At 39.5% G+C, this 12,454-nt stretch overlaps 1 protein-coding gene across 3 annotated transcripts in view; it reads left to right on the top strand.

Annotated features, from left to right (window-relative positions):
* PDE11A (phosphodiesterase 11A) overlaps window positions 1-12,454 on the top strand; it is a 428,560-nt gene that overhangs the window by 383,472 nt on the left and 32,634 nt on the right. For all 3 annotated transcript variants that reach the window (XM_003253771.4, XM_030803549.1, XM_030803550.1), the window contains 2 exons: window positions 3,168-3,242; window positions 9,063-9,146. In XM_003253771.4, the coding sequence (XP_003253819.2) occupies window positions 3,168-3,242; window positions 9,063-9,146 (159 nt within the window). The remainder of the gene's footprint in view (window positions 1-3,167; window positions 3,243-9,062; window positions 9,147-12,454) is intronic.

Raw genomic sequence — 12,454 nt, 5'->3', positions numbered from 1 at the left:
GTTCCTCCTTTCTAAACTCACTTCCTGTAATTCCTAGCAAAACAGTCAATGGCAACCATCACATGCTACCAACATTTTGTTTTCTAATCTCACCTCCGAAGACTGTAAGTTTATTCAGAACATTGTTAGCTTTTAGTTATAATTGTACAAATTATTGTGCCATGGATTCTCATCCTTGTAGCCTCCTCACTATCTTGATACCTGACCCCCAAACTGATGACATATATTTTAGGGTCTTTTTCTCTCTTTCTCTTCTTTTCTAACCGTAGCACCTCACTTCCGTACCAATTTTTGTATTAGTCAAGGCTAGGCTAGGCCTTGGTTCAGTAACAAATATATTCCTAAATTTCAGTTGTTCAACACAAATAAAGGTTTATTTCTTGCTCACACTGTCCAATGTAGATCAGGCAGTTTTCCTATAGAGTATTCCACCAATTGTGCTTTGGTTTAAATTTCAGCATGACATATTTGAAGTTACAAAAAGTCACATAAAGCAGGATAATTGCGAAGAATTTGTGTGGTTGACTAGCTTCTTTCCACATCTCTGCCCACTGTTCATCTTACCCCCCTCCCCTTTCCCATGTGGGAAGGCCTCCCTTCTGGGAGAGTTGGTGAGTAGACTGCAGGGAAGAGGTAGGAGGCTCTTCCAGGTATTGGGGAAAAGTGTAGTACTGGAGGCGGCTCCTGTAATAGGTATGGAAGGAAGTGGAGAGTGTGAGGAAGTTAGGAGGACTGAGAGAAAACTAGAGAAGAGCACAAAGGGAATGGGGTGAAGTATGATGTGCCAGCACCTTCAGAAACCCCAGTGAAATGCATGTCAAGAACTCAAGGAGCAGTAGCCCCAGGGGACAGGAAAGTGACAGGGCAAAGTACTTGTAAGGAAAAAAATTTCTGCCTTGATATTTTAGGCCAACTTGGGAGGCCCAATAGCTGCTTGTAGGTGGTCTTCTCGGTCACTAGTGTAAATATTATTTTATTTGCTGGATGTGAGGTTCTGTTGAAAAGTGCAGAAACGTTAAGAGTTCAGGGAAATAAAACACAAAACCATGTTTTTCCTAATGTTTCCATCAGAAAGCTTGTCACAGTTCTAAGCTAGCAATCTAATTCTTGTTTGTCTCCAAATTGATGGTTAAAATTTTTTTTAATGCTTACTTCAAAATTTTAGGAAACATTTGGAGAAAACAACAGGCCCTTCTTTAAAAAATATTTTCTCTAACTTCCTAGATGTTGATTTTTTAAAATTCCCTTTCAAAATGTTTTCTGCTGGGGTCTATTCCACTTTCCCTTCCTGCAAACAAGACTCTAAGCATGTGGGTTTCCCCAGTGATTCCCCCAAGGCCTGATTAGCATCTCAATTTCCTTCTTTAATAAAAAATTCAATCAGAAACCACTTAATGTTCCTGATTGGGTTTTTAAGTACAAACAAAGCAGTTGTGCAAGTTAAGCTGTGAAAGGAGCACAAGTGAGATACCAACGACTACTTGAGAAAGAGCAAGGACAGAATTTGTTTTAATTTCTTTTCTTTCCAGGGGCTACAGACCTATGCAGGACTCCCACCTTGAGGTGCCTAATGTGCATATTTACGTTCTTTAATGCAAAAGACCTAGCTTAAAGCAATCTGAGGGAGAGTTCTGGGAACTGAATAAATGAGGTCATACCCTTAGGGGACCATTTCCTCTTCAAAGGAAGGCCAGAGAAAGGAGAGAGAAGCCTGGTGTGCTGAAATGCAGGGTAGCAGGAGAGACTGGAGAGGAGACAAGTGAATTGAGTCCTAGAAAACAGGACATATACAAGAGGCTGGGGTGAAGGGGATTTTTCAGTCAGTTCCAACTAGTTTTTTTGTGGTTGAATTCTTGAAAGGGGCCCATGTTTCTTAATAGAAATATAGAAATCTGAACTTACTGGATATTTGATTTCTTTGTATGTGACTGCACACACGCTACTCTCAGGGGTGTGTGTGTGTGCGTGTGTGAGTTTAGTGTTGTGTTTCAGTTTTATCTATAATCTGTGATTGAGCAAATCTCTTGAGAGATCAACGGAGTTAAATTATCTTGATACTGTGCACTTGACCAAAATTAAACTGTCTCATCTTTGCCAGATTTAAGAACCTTATCTTCATAAGAACTTGGAATAGAGAAAAATTTTTTGGTATCCATGTCCTCTTACCATGAAGTTGTCTGGGATTTATTCTACTCTTCCAATATTTTTTAAATCCAGCTAGTTCATCTCAGAAATTTCCTAGATGCACACCATAGTAGCGTTGAAAATAGCCATTCAACATTTAATCTGTTATATCAGTTTGCTTCCCACACACTATCCTGAGAAGTGAAGGTGTGGAAAAGAAAAAAAAAATCTGTTTAGCTTGGCAATAATCAGGAGCTGCTGACCATCCAAGCTAATGGATTAAAAGTAGAAAAATATAAGTCTCTATTTAAGGTTTAAGGTAGAACAAGCGTCCCATTGTCCTTGTACCAAGTAGAGCCTACCATAAATTAACACTTTTAGTGCGTAGATCCAGACAGCCTGAAGACCAAGTCACGCTCTTCAAACTATACCGTGACCTACTGTAAAAGTCTGCTATGAACAGTGAATCTGGCATTAGTCCTGCCTCTTGATTGATTGCAACAGTAGGAAGCAGAGGATGTGCCCTGGGGTTATCCCTCCCAGAGTGCATACAAACATTGGTAGGGAGGGAGTTGAGGAGTTTTCATGTGGCAAGTTGAAGCTGGGCTAACATAAAAGTATGCAACAAAATAAAGAATCTACATAGAAACAATAAAAAGTTGGCTAAACTATCACTACGTAATATAATAATAATTACACATTATTATTAAATGAATATTTGCTTCACTTTTCTGTATAAGAACTTTTCCTGCTTTGAAGCTGGCAACCTGTTGCCTCATCCCAAATATGGAGGCTGTACTGTGGGAGATTGCCTGTTGGCATGCATCTAAAATTACATTGCACAAGTTGTCTTGATCAAAAGGAAATCAGTTTCATTAAGTTCTATAACACCTTCAAGCATGAAAGGTTAATATACTTACTTCCTCATAAGCTTTTTAAATGATTGTGTTGATGAGGATCACCAAATACATAAGCAAGAAAGAACTTCTGAGTCTTGTGATAAACTACACGTAACCACGAATTAAAATATTTATATGTTTCAGGTGGCAGAACTTGTAACCAGTGAGTTCTTCGAACAAGGAGATCGGGAGAGATTAGAGCTCAAACTCACCCCTTCAGTGAGTTCATCCTTTAATTATCACGTATTTACCCTTTTGAATGACATTTTCAAAAACAACTCCAAATTACAAGTTGGAAATGGGAAAGACTGAAAATGGGTTTAGGAAGCACTCCTTAAAGTTTAAAACCTTAATTAAACTTAAATGCTAAACACTCTTATTCCCAAGTTTCTGATCAAGAGTGGTGAGCTACTTAACAAGCATTTCCTGCGCACCTACATGGGACAAGTAGGCACGAGGGAGGATAAGCAAAGTGGAGTTTGAATAATTCAAAGCCCAGTGCTGGCATTTCATGTATGCCTACTTTAGAATAGAAACACTGTGCAGCAAAAATTAAAGGCAGGCCTGGCTAGCTTTGAGAAGCTAGATTTTATTTTCCTATTTCCAACTTTCAAAATCCCAAAAGCAAATCATTTCAAATCTCTCTTTCTTTTCTTTGTCTGTAAAATGAAAAAGTTTCACCTGGGGAACTAGGTTCTGGTGATTTGAATGGTATTTATATTGGACTCAGCTGCTCAGTTATTACTTAAGAATGTTTACTTTAGGCTCAACATGATGCTGTTTTTAAGCATAAGGATGCAGAAGACATAACTGCCTTAGTCACCACCTCAAGAGGAGCAGCCTCTTTATTACTAACCAATGATTAGCTAAAAACATAACCCAATGACTCTGAGAGTGGTGCAAAGCATTTTAAAGCCTAGCATAGCACAGTAGATTCAGTGATACTCAAGGAAGGTATCAACTGTCAAGAATGTCTGTTTATGGGCCGGGCGCGGTGGGTCACGCTTGTAATCCCAGCACTTTGGGAGGCCGAGGCGGGCGGATCACGAGGTCAGGAGATCGAGACCACGGTGAAACCCCATCTCTACTAAAAGTACAAAAAAATTAGCCGGTCGTGGTGGCGGGCGCCTGTAGTCCCAGCTACTCGGAGAGGCTGAGACAGGAGAATGGTGTGAACCTGGGAGGCGGAGCTTGCAGCGAGCCGAGATCGCGCCACTGCACTCCAGCCTGGGTGAGAGAGCGAGACTCCTTCTCAAAAAAAAAAGTCTGTTTATGAGAACCCAAATTAACTGAGCTTGAACATTTGGAGGTATTTATAAGGTCTTCAAGTTTTAAGACATCCTTCTTTGCTGACATTTAAAAACAAGGAAAAGCAAGAGAATGAGCTCCTAGTTTGAATAGTTTCACCTGCTTGAAGTCAGAATGCACAGTCTTGCTAATTTTGAATATTCTTAATCGGTTGCTTATGTACAAAAGGTCAGGAGGCTACATAGGTTGAAACACACACAACAATTATTTGAGTTTTCAAAGCAACATTGACTTCGTTTCTCAAAACATCCCTTTTTTTGGTGGTGTCACCAAATTTGGTCATAAAAATAAAAATATTAGCTTGGGATACATACAGTTAATGTATAAAACCTAGTATGACACCAATTCTCTCATATCTACTTTCAGATAAAAGCTTTTCCCCCTTTAAAAACTGTTTCAGAGGCATACTCTGAAGGGTTTACAATGCAGCAATACCACAGGTCATTTAATTAAATGAAAAAAATATAAGTAAATTGCCAGCACTGGTGAGCTGGTGGGTGCAGTAGCACAGCCCTAAGGAGCCTTTATCTGTAGGCTCAGGTAAGGCATTTTCTGTAGACATCAATGAAATTAATTTTGCGGTAGAAACATTAGCTCTAAATGCTCCTGCCTTCTCACAAAGACTACGGAGCACCATTGATGACCGTCTCCTCAGGGAAGGCCTGGCTGATGTGGCAGGGTTAGCCCTCAGTTCTTTTCCAGAAATATCTGTAAATGCATGCACCCAGAGCTGACAGCTGCTGTGCCCATTATCCCTTGATATTCGGGAGCAAAACTGTCCTGGAGTCCCCTCAGATATCATGGTCCCAGGAGTCATGGGAGGCACTTCATGAAGACAAAGGCTAATCTGGCCCACAGCCAGAGGGTCAGGATTGGAAGCAGCGAGTCAGTTACAAAAGCCTGCCTGAGTGCCTCCATGTGTCGGGCATGAAGCAAGGCACCTTGTATCCAGCATTGAGTAAGACACCATCTTCCCGGCCCTCAAGGATCTTGTCAACTGGTGGGAAATGTAGACATGAAATAAATGATTACTAATACTCACTTTATGAGATGCAAAATGCTGTGAAGCACAGGACTGTGTGGGGCCTCACACTCATTTTTTTTCTCATCAAGCATTGATTAAGAAGTGACTAGTACAATAATAAATCCCTTAAAATTATGGTCAACTAAACTGCAACATGGGTGCCAAGATAACGTCTTTTCAACAATGGTTCAAGGACAACTGCATATCCACAGGCAAAAGAATGAAGTTGGCTCCCTACCTGTCAGCATACCCTGAAATAAACTCAAAATGGATCATACACCTAAATGTAAGGGCTAAAACTATAAAACTCTTAGAAGAAAATATAGGTATAAGTCTTCTGGATTGGGGTTAGCCATGGTGTATTAAATATGAAACCAAAAGCACAGGAGACAAAAGATAAAATGACCCAGAGATGTTGGTCCAGAGATGTTGAATTGAGCTTCATTAAAATTAAATTGAACAGCCAGGAGCGGTGGCTCACGCCTTTAATCCCAGTGCTTTGGGATGCTGAGGCGGGCTGATCACTTGAGATCAGGAGTTCGAGACCAGCCTGGCCAACATGGTGAAACTTCGACTCTACTAAAAATACAAAAATTAGGTGTGGTGGCAAGCACCTGTAATCCCAGCTCCTCGGGAGGCTGAGTCAGGAAAACCATTTGAACCCAGGAGGCAGAGGTTGCAGTGAGCCCAGATTGTGCCACTGCACTCCAGCCTAGGTGACAGAGCGAGACTCTTTCTCAAAAAAAAAAAAAAATTAAATTGAACTTTATCAAAATTAAAAACTTTCATGGATCAAAGGACACTATCAAGAAAGTAAATTTTCCCATATTATGGGAAAATATTTGCAAATCATATATCTTTTATGGGCCAAGTATCTAGAAGATAAAAAAAACTATTATAACTGAACAATAGAACGACAACTCAATTTAAAAGATAGGCAAAGGATCTGAACAGACATATCTCCAAAGAAAATATGTAAATGGCCACAAAGCACATGAAAAGATGCTCAAAATCATTAGTCATCAGGGAAATGCAAACTGAAACCACAATGAGATATCACTTCACAGCCACTAAGATAGCTATAGCAAAAAAGACAGACAATAACAAGTGTTGGGTGAGGCTGTGGAAAAATTGGAACCTCATGCATTGTTAGCAGGAATGTAAAATGGTGCAGCTGTTTTGAAAAACAGTTTGTCAATTCCTCAAAAAGCTAAACAGAGTTACCATATGACTTAGAAAGTCTACCTCTATCCCCAAGAGAAATGAAAACATACGTCTGCATAAAAACTAGTATGTGAATGTTCACAGCTATTATTCATAATATCCTGAAGCAACTCAAATGTCAATCAACTGATGAACAAATAAATAAAACATCTATACAATGAAATATTATTTGGCAATAAAAATGAATGAAGTGCTGATGCATGCTACATGGGTAAACCTTGAAAACAGTGAAAAAGGCCAAGTCACAAAAGACCACATATCATAAGATTCCATTTATATGAAATGTGCAGGATAAGCAAATCCATACATAGAGAAAGTAGATTAGTGGTTGCCTAAGGTTGGGAGTTTGGAAAAAAAGCGAGAGTGACTGCTAATGGTATGGGATTTCTTTGAGGATGATAATAGTGTTCTATAATTGTAGTGATAGTTGCTCAAATTGGAAATATACTAAAAACCACTGTATTTTTTTAAAAAGTAACTTTATAATATCCACTAGAAATGGAATAATTAAATAAATATGAAAATTTTAGATAGAACTATAGAGAAAATAAAACATAATAATTTTTTTTTTTTTTTTGAGATGGAGTCTTGCTCTGTCACCCAGGCTGGAGTGCAGTGGCACAATTTTGGCTCACTGCAACCTCTGCCTCCTAGGTTCAAGTTATTCTCCTGCCTTAGCCTCCCAGGTAGCTGAGATTACAGGCGCCCACCACCACGCCCAGCCAATTTTTTGCATTTTTAGTAGAAACAGGGTTTCGCCATGTTGGCCAGGCTGGTCTCAAACTCCTGATCTCAAGTGATCCTCCTTCCTTGGCTTCAAAAAGTGCTGGAATTACAGACATGAGCCACCACACCCAGCCCAGAATAATATTTTTTAAAGAAACATTTTGTTTATTTCTTTATTTTTATTTTATTTATTTATTTATTTATTTATTTATTTATTTATTTTTGAGACAGAGTCTCACTCTGTCACCTAGGCTGGAATGCAACAACACAGTTGTAGCTCAATACAGCATTGACATCTTGGGCATAAGCAATCCTTTCACCTCAGCCTCCTGAGTAGCTGAGACTACAAGTGTGTGCCACCACGGTTGGCTAATTTTTTTTTTTTTTTTTGTAGGGACAGGGGCCTCACTCTGTTGGCCAGGCTGGTCTTTAACTCTTGGGCTCAAGGGATCCTCCTGCCTCAACCTCTCAAAGTGCTAGGATTACATGCATGAGCCACCGCACCCAGCTCTAAAGAAACATTTTGGATCAAGACTCATATTATTCACAGGAACTATCCCTCTTTCCAGCACATTTTCACAATTTTCTCCGAATTCCAGTCTTCTTTCCTGCTATTTCTCATCTTCCATTGCAAGACAAGGATGAGAAGAGCCTGGGGGAATCAGTGACTTTCTCCCCAGTCTGGAGATATTTTCCTCAGATTTGGCAGCTAGTGATTTCTGCCCCACCCATTTCCACTCTTGTTCCTACATCTGAAGAATGCAGGATTTTCCAACATCTCTGGACCAAGGAGATTGCTTGGCTCCACCCTCATGGCCTATAAGGACACCAAAATAATGTGAATGCCACATTTTATGTAAAGGAAAGATAAAACTTACTATATAACATTAAGGGAGGGCAAGTTATAACTAGATAGCCCAGTCTTCTAGATAAGTAAGGGCACAAGGGAGCTTCTCAGGTCTGGGCCTGACTCCTTAAGAACAAAGGGAGAGACAGTGTCACTAGCACAGAATTGGCAGTTTGTTCAGTGAATTAATTTTAACACCAAAATTCCAATTGATTGTTTCCCTTAAGTCTGCCCAACAGAAAAATGTCATTTCTTTTTCTCAAAAATATACCTAAGTTGTCTCAAACATTATATCATCATAAAGCTTAAGGGCTGGGAATGAAGAGAGAATGAGTCCACCCACCATCATCCATACAATGATAGATAAATATTTAAAAATTTATTAATGACAGAACCTTATTTAAAAACATATGCAATTGCCAAATCAACCCGTACCCTAAAAAATTAGTATAAATGGTATCTATTTACACTTAAATTGCTTTTAAGGATATTTTCCAATCTGTCCTATTCTATCCCAACCTCTCACTATAGAAATAAAAGCCTGCATTATTTTTGTGGCAGTAAAACATATTCCTTTCCCCTTGACCTGTACCCAATTCGCAGTGACCTGATGACTTGATTTAGTAGCAGTTACTTATATTTGAAGACAGGTTTTTGCCCCAAGAAGTTGCACGCTAGAGAGTTCAAGTAAATTTGCTTACAAATCTCATAAAAAGAGGTAAAAACATTTTATTTCTCATCATAGATAAAGGAAAAGAAAGTACGTGTAAAGATTGATTGTGATTTGCGAAGGGTTCAGTTTGTAAAAAAATGGATCATTCTAGCAAAGTGTTTGACAAAGCACCCTGTAAAATACTTTGGTGTAATAAAGCAAGGTTCTTCCTCCCTCTGCCCCCCGCCTCCATTCTAGGCAATTTTTGATCGGAACCGGAAAGATGAACTGCCTCGGTTGCAACTGGAGTGGATTGATAGCATCTGCCTGCCTTTGTATCAGGTACTTTGATTTGGGAGGGCCTACGTGTTCTGACTGAATCAGAAAAGGAAAAGTGTGTACTTCTCAAAAGCACTCATTTTAGGAGACATTTCCAGGGTATGTACATTGCTGAGAGCTCTGGCTGCAGTTTGTCTTTTTTGGATTTCTGACTGTCCCCTGGCTGGGAAGAGTTGGTTCTAGGAGGCTGCAGACCTGCGTTCTCCACCTTCTAGGATAGAATCTCCATGGGCCTCCACTCCCTCATCTGTAAACCAGGGATAATAATATTTTATTTACTATCTCTCAAACTGTGTCCCATAGAACATGAACATCCAGCCATCATCTAATAGCTATCTGTTCAAAAAAAGCTCACAGGCCCAAGAAACATGTTTAAACTTGATCAGCTCAATTTCTCAAACATATTTGACCATGGAAATTTTTTTTTACAAATTTTCTTTATTAATATAATGCGAGAATGAGGATTCCATGAAACATGGTGTTCTGCTCTGACCCCATGGTCTGAGCCAGGGGCTTTTGTGATGCACTTTCCAGCTTCAAAATCTACCCATCTCTGAGATGCGTGTGACAAATCCCAACCAGTGAATTTTGAGCAAGATGCACTGATGATTCCAGCTCTGCTGCTTGGTGTGTAGGCCTCTCCTTCTGAAAGGAGAAAAGTGTCACTTTGAATGGTTGCCACTCCACTTTTTGAGTACGGATCAGGGCTGGCATCAGTTAACACTAACAGTTTAGTGTACATTGGCTTTTAATTCTACTTCTAAGCATTTGCTTTCATTTGTAAAAACCTGGCAAGTTCTTTACCCCCAACCTAGCTCAATCAGACTGAGCTGCTTTCCTAACTTCAAAGTGAGAAACATGCAGGGAAAGCAAAAGCTCTTTAGTTCCTCACCCTATGTAACCCCATTAAAAACACAGTATTGTTTTTTAAGGACCTCACAACCATCAAGTTCAAGATCATCTACCACTTCGTTTTCAGCACTTTTAGGAACTGCTGAGCCCTGTCACAGAACCCTGAAAGCAAACAAACTTAGAATACTGTCTCGAAGGTGGATATGTAATTTTTGACAACTATAACAAAAATAAATTCATTTTTGTTTTATATTAGCCATTAAATACATGATACCATAAAATCAGGTAAAGTTTTTAAATAATCTACAATCACTTATTTTAGTTATAAAAGGAACATAATGTTCTTTTATTTAATAATGGAAGATTGGGCAAACAAAATAGAAAATGATGTATACTTTGTTTTAAGGGGATCCTCAACTCTCTTTTCTTCCCATCTGCTCCTCCCATCCTCAGTGTCTCCGAATAAGCAGGCCCCCATGTGCAAAGCCCAACAACTTTTGGGTCAGGTATATCTTGCTTTGCGAAACTGACCTTGACTATACATGTTGAATTACTTTTTATTGTTACTCAGTTTTGTGTGCACACTTAGGCAATAAATGGGATGAAGAAATTATTCATGCAATTACTACATTCATTTTACTTTGGGTAAAGCTTAGGAGGATGAAGACATGTATTGGGGTGGGAAGCTGATTAAGTTTTGGTACTAGTTTGCAAAGCTATTTTGGAGTGAATTCAAAGTCTACACACTCTTCCTATGTGTTGGTTATAGGAAAGGCTGTAAAGGATCCTCATATGGTTTTCCATGTTAATTTGTTTTATTACTGATTCACAATCCTTTAGGGCTTATCTTATGCCTCCTATTAAATGCTTTGAAATCTTTAGGTTACAAAGGAAGTTACTTGAATTTAAGTGGAAATAGCAGTTTCTACAATTTAGGGAGTAATATTATCCCTTCACATTATATATCATCCTGATTTTTCACATCTCTTTTACTTTACTACTTATCTGTCAGTTAGATACATCTGCTATTTTCACCTGCAGGAAATTAACATATAGAAAGATTAAGTGATGCTCCCACCAAATTAGAGTTGTGTCCTGCTCACCCCTGACCTTTGTTTTGGTGTAGTGACCTTTCTAATGCCCAACTTCACCTCTGATGGAAATTTCTTGCACCATTTTTTATTATTTAACTAACTGGGGAGAGATGTGTCATGCTGAAAGGGAATATGGAAGGAGCTATTTACAGAAGCTCATATTCATACTTGCTGCTGTATCTTTTCATTTAATGGGGTAAAAATCTTGCTCTTTTTGATTCCTTATCATCACTAAGTAAAAAAAGATCTCATTATTTCATTTGTAAGTTTTATACAAGGCTTTGAAACCAATCATTTTAAGAGCCCTCACACTGAAACTTTGTAGGGTGAGTTTAAGTATCCTCTCTGAGGGTCCTATTTTATTTTATTTGATCTCATGCAGTGTTCTCCCTTCCCTCCACTATTTAACTGGATAATCTCACATTAACTGTTGGTGCTTCCGAACTGAAATTGAATCAGTCAGTGGGCAGGAATCACCATTTGTAGGAAGACACAACACCTTGAGGAAGTGACAAGCCAGGAAGGTCACTGATGTGACACCATTCACTGAAATAACTCAGTGAAAGTCAAGTTTGGGGTTTTGAACATAAAAATGCAATAATAAGGAGTCTGAAAGGATCAAAGGCAAGTGGGAAGTGTGCAGGTGGCAGGAATCCCTGATGTGATTGGTCTGAAATACAGCATAAGAATTAAGCTTCACTTTACCATGTTGGTCTAGGCATATGGCAAAAGAATACCAAGGAGTACACATGAGACAAAGCATGTCCCCTCTAACAGCTAAGGCCTGACCCCAAGGTAGGCAAGGTTGGGTGGCAAGAACCTTCATGTAGAGCCCAAGGCAAGCACTCTCATAGAGAGAGCTGGGATCTTCCTGCAGGTGGAGGAGGGTGGAGAGTTGGAGTCTACAGAGGGTGGGAGTTGACCCAGGGCACCCCACGGCTGGAGGCTCCTGGGTACAGCAGTGGGACAGCGAGTTTGGCAGGGGTGGGTGGCCATGCAGCTGGGCAGTAGATACACATATGGTTTTGGTACAGCTTTTTGACTTCATTGACTTTCACTGGGTAATTCGGTTTTACTTCATGGTTTTAAAAGGGTTGTGCTTGTCAAATATCAAATAGATAAAGCACTTTCTGTTTGTGCTCCTGTTTGCTGAGTTTAGCTCTTCTCCAAGCAAAGGGTGAAGATTATCACTACTCTCAGGTGCCTGAAGGGCTACTTATTTATGTGCCTAGTTGGCACCCGCACTGGTATATTTTGGATGCCCAGTGCATTTAAAATCGAAACTCTTATCTCTGAGATAGCTTCAAGTTCCACTCAATTTTTTACTACATTGAGGGAAAACAATGAGGAACTCCCCCTCCTCCA

Source organism: Nomascus leucogenys, chromosome 22a (assembly GCF_006542625.1).
Source record: "Nomascus leucogenys isolate Asia chromosome 22a, Asia_NLE_v1, whole genome shotgun sequence".
In the NCBI taxonomy this organism is placed as follows: Eukaryota; Metazoa; Chordata; class Mammalia; order Primates; family Hylobatidae; genus Nomascus; species Nomascus leucogenys.
This window is presented reverse-complemented; position numbering and strand designations above follow the sequence as displayed.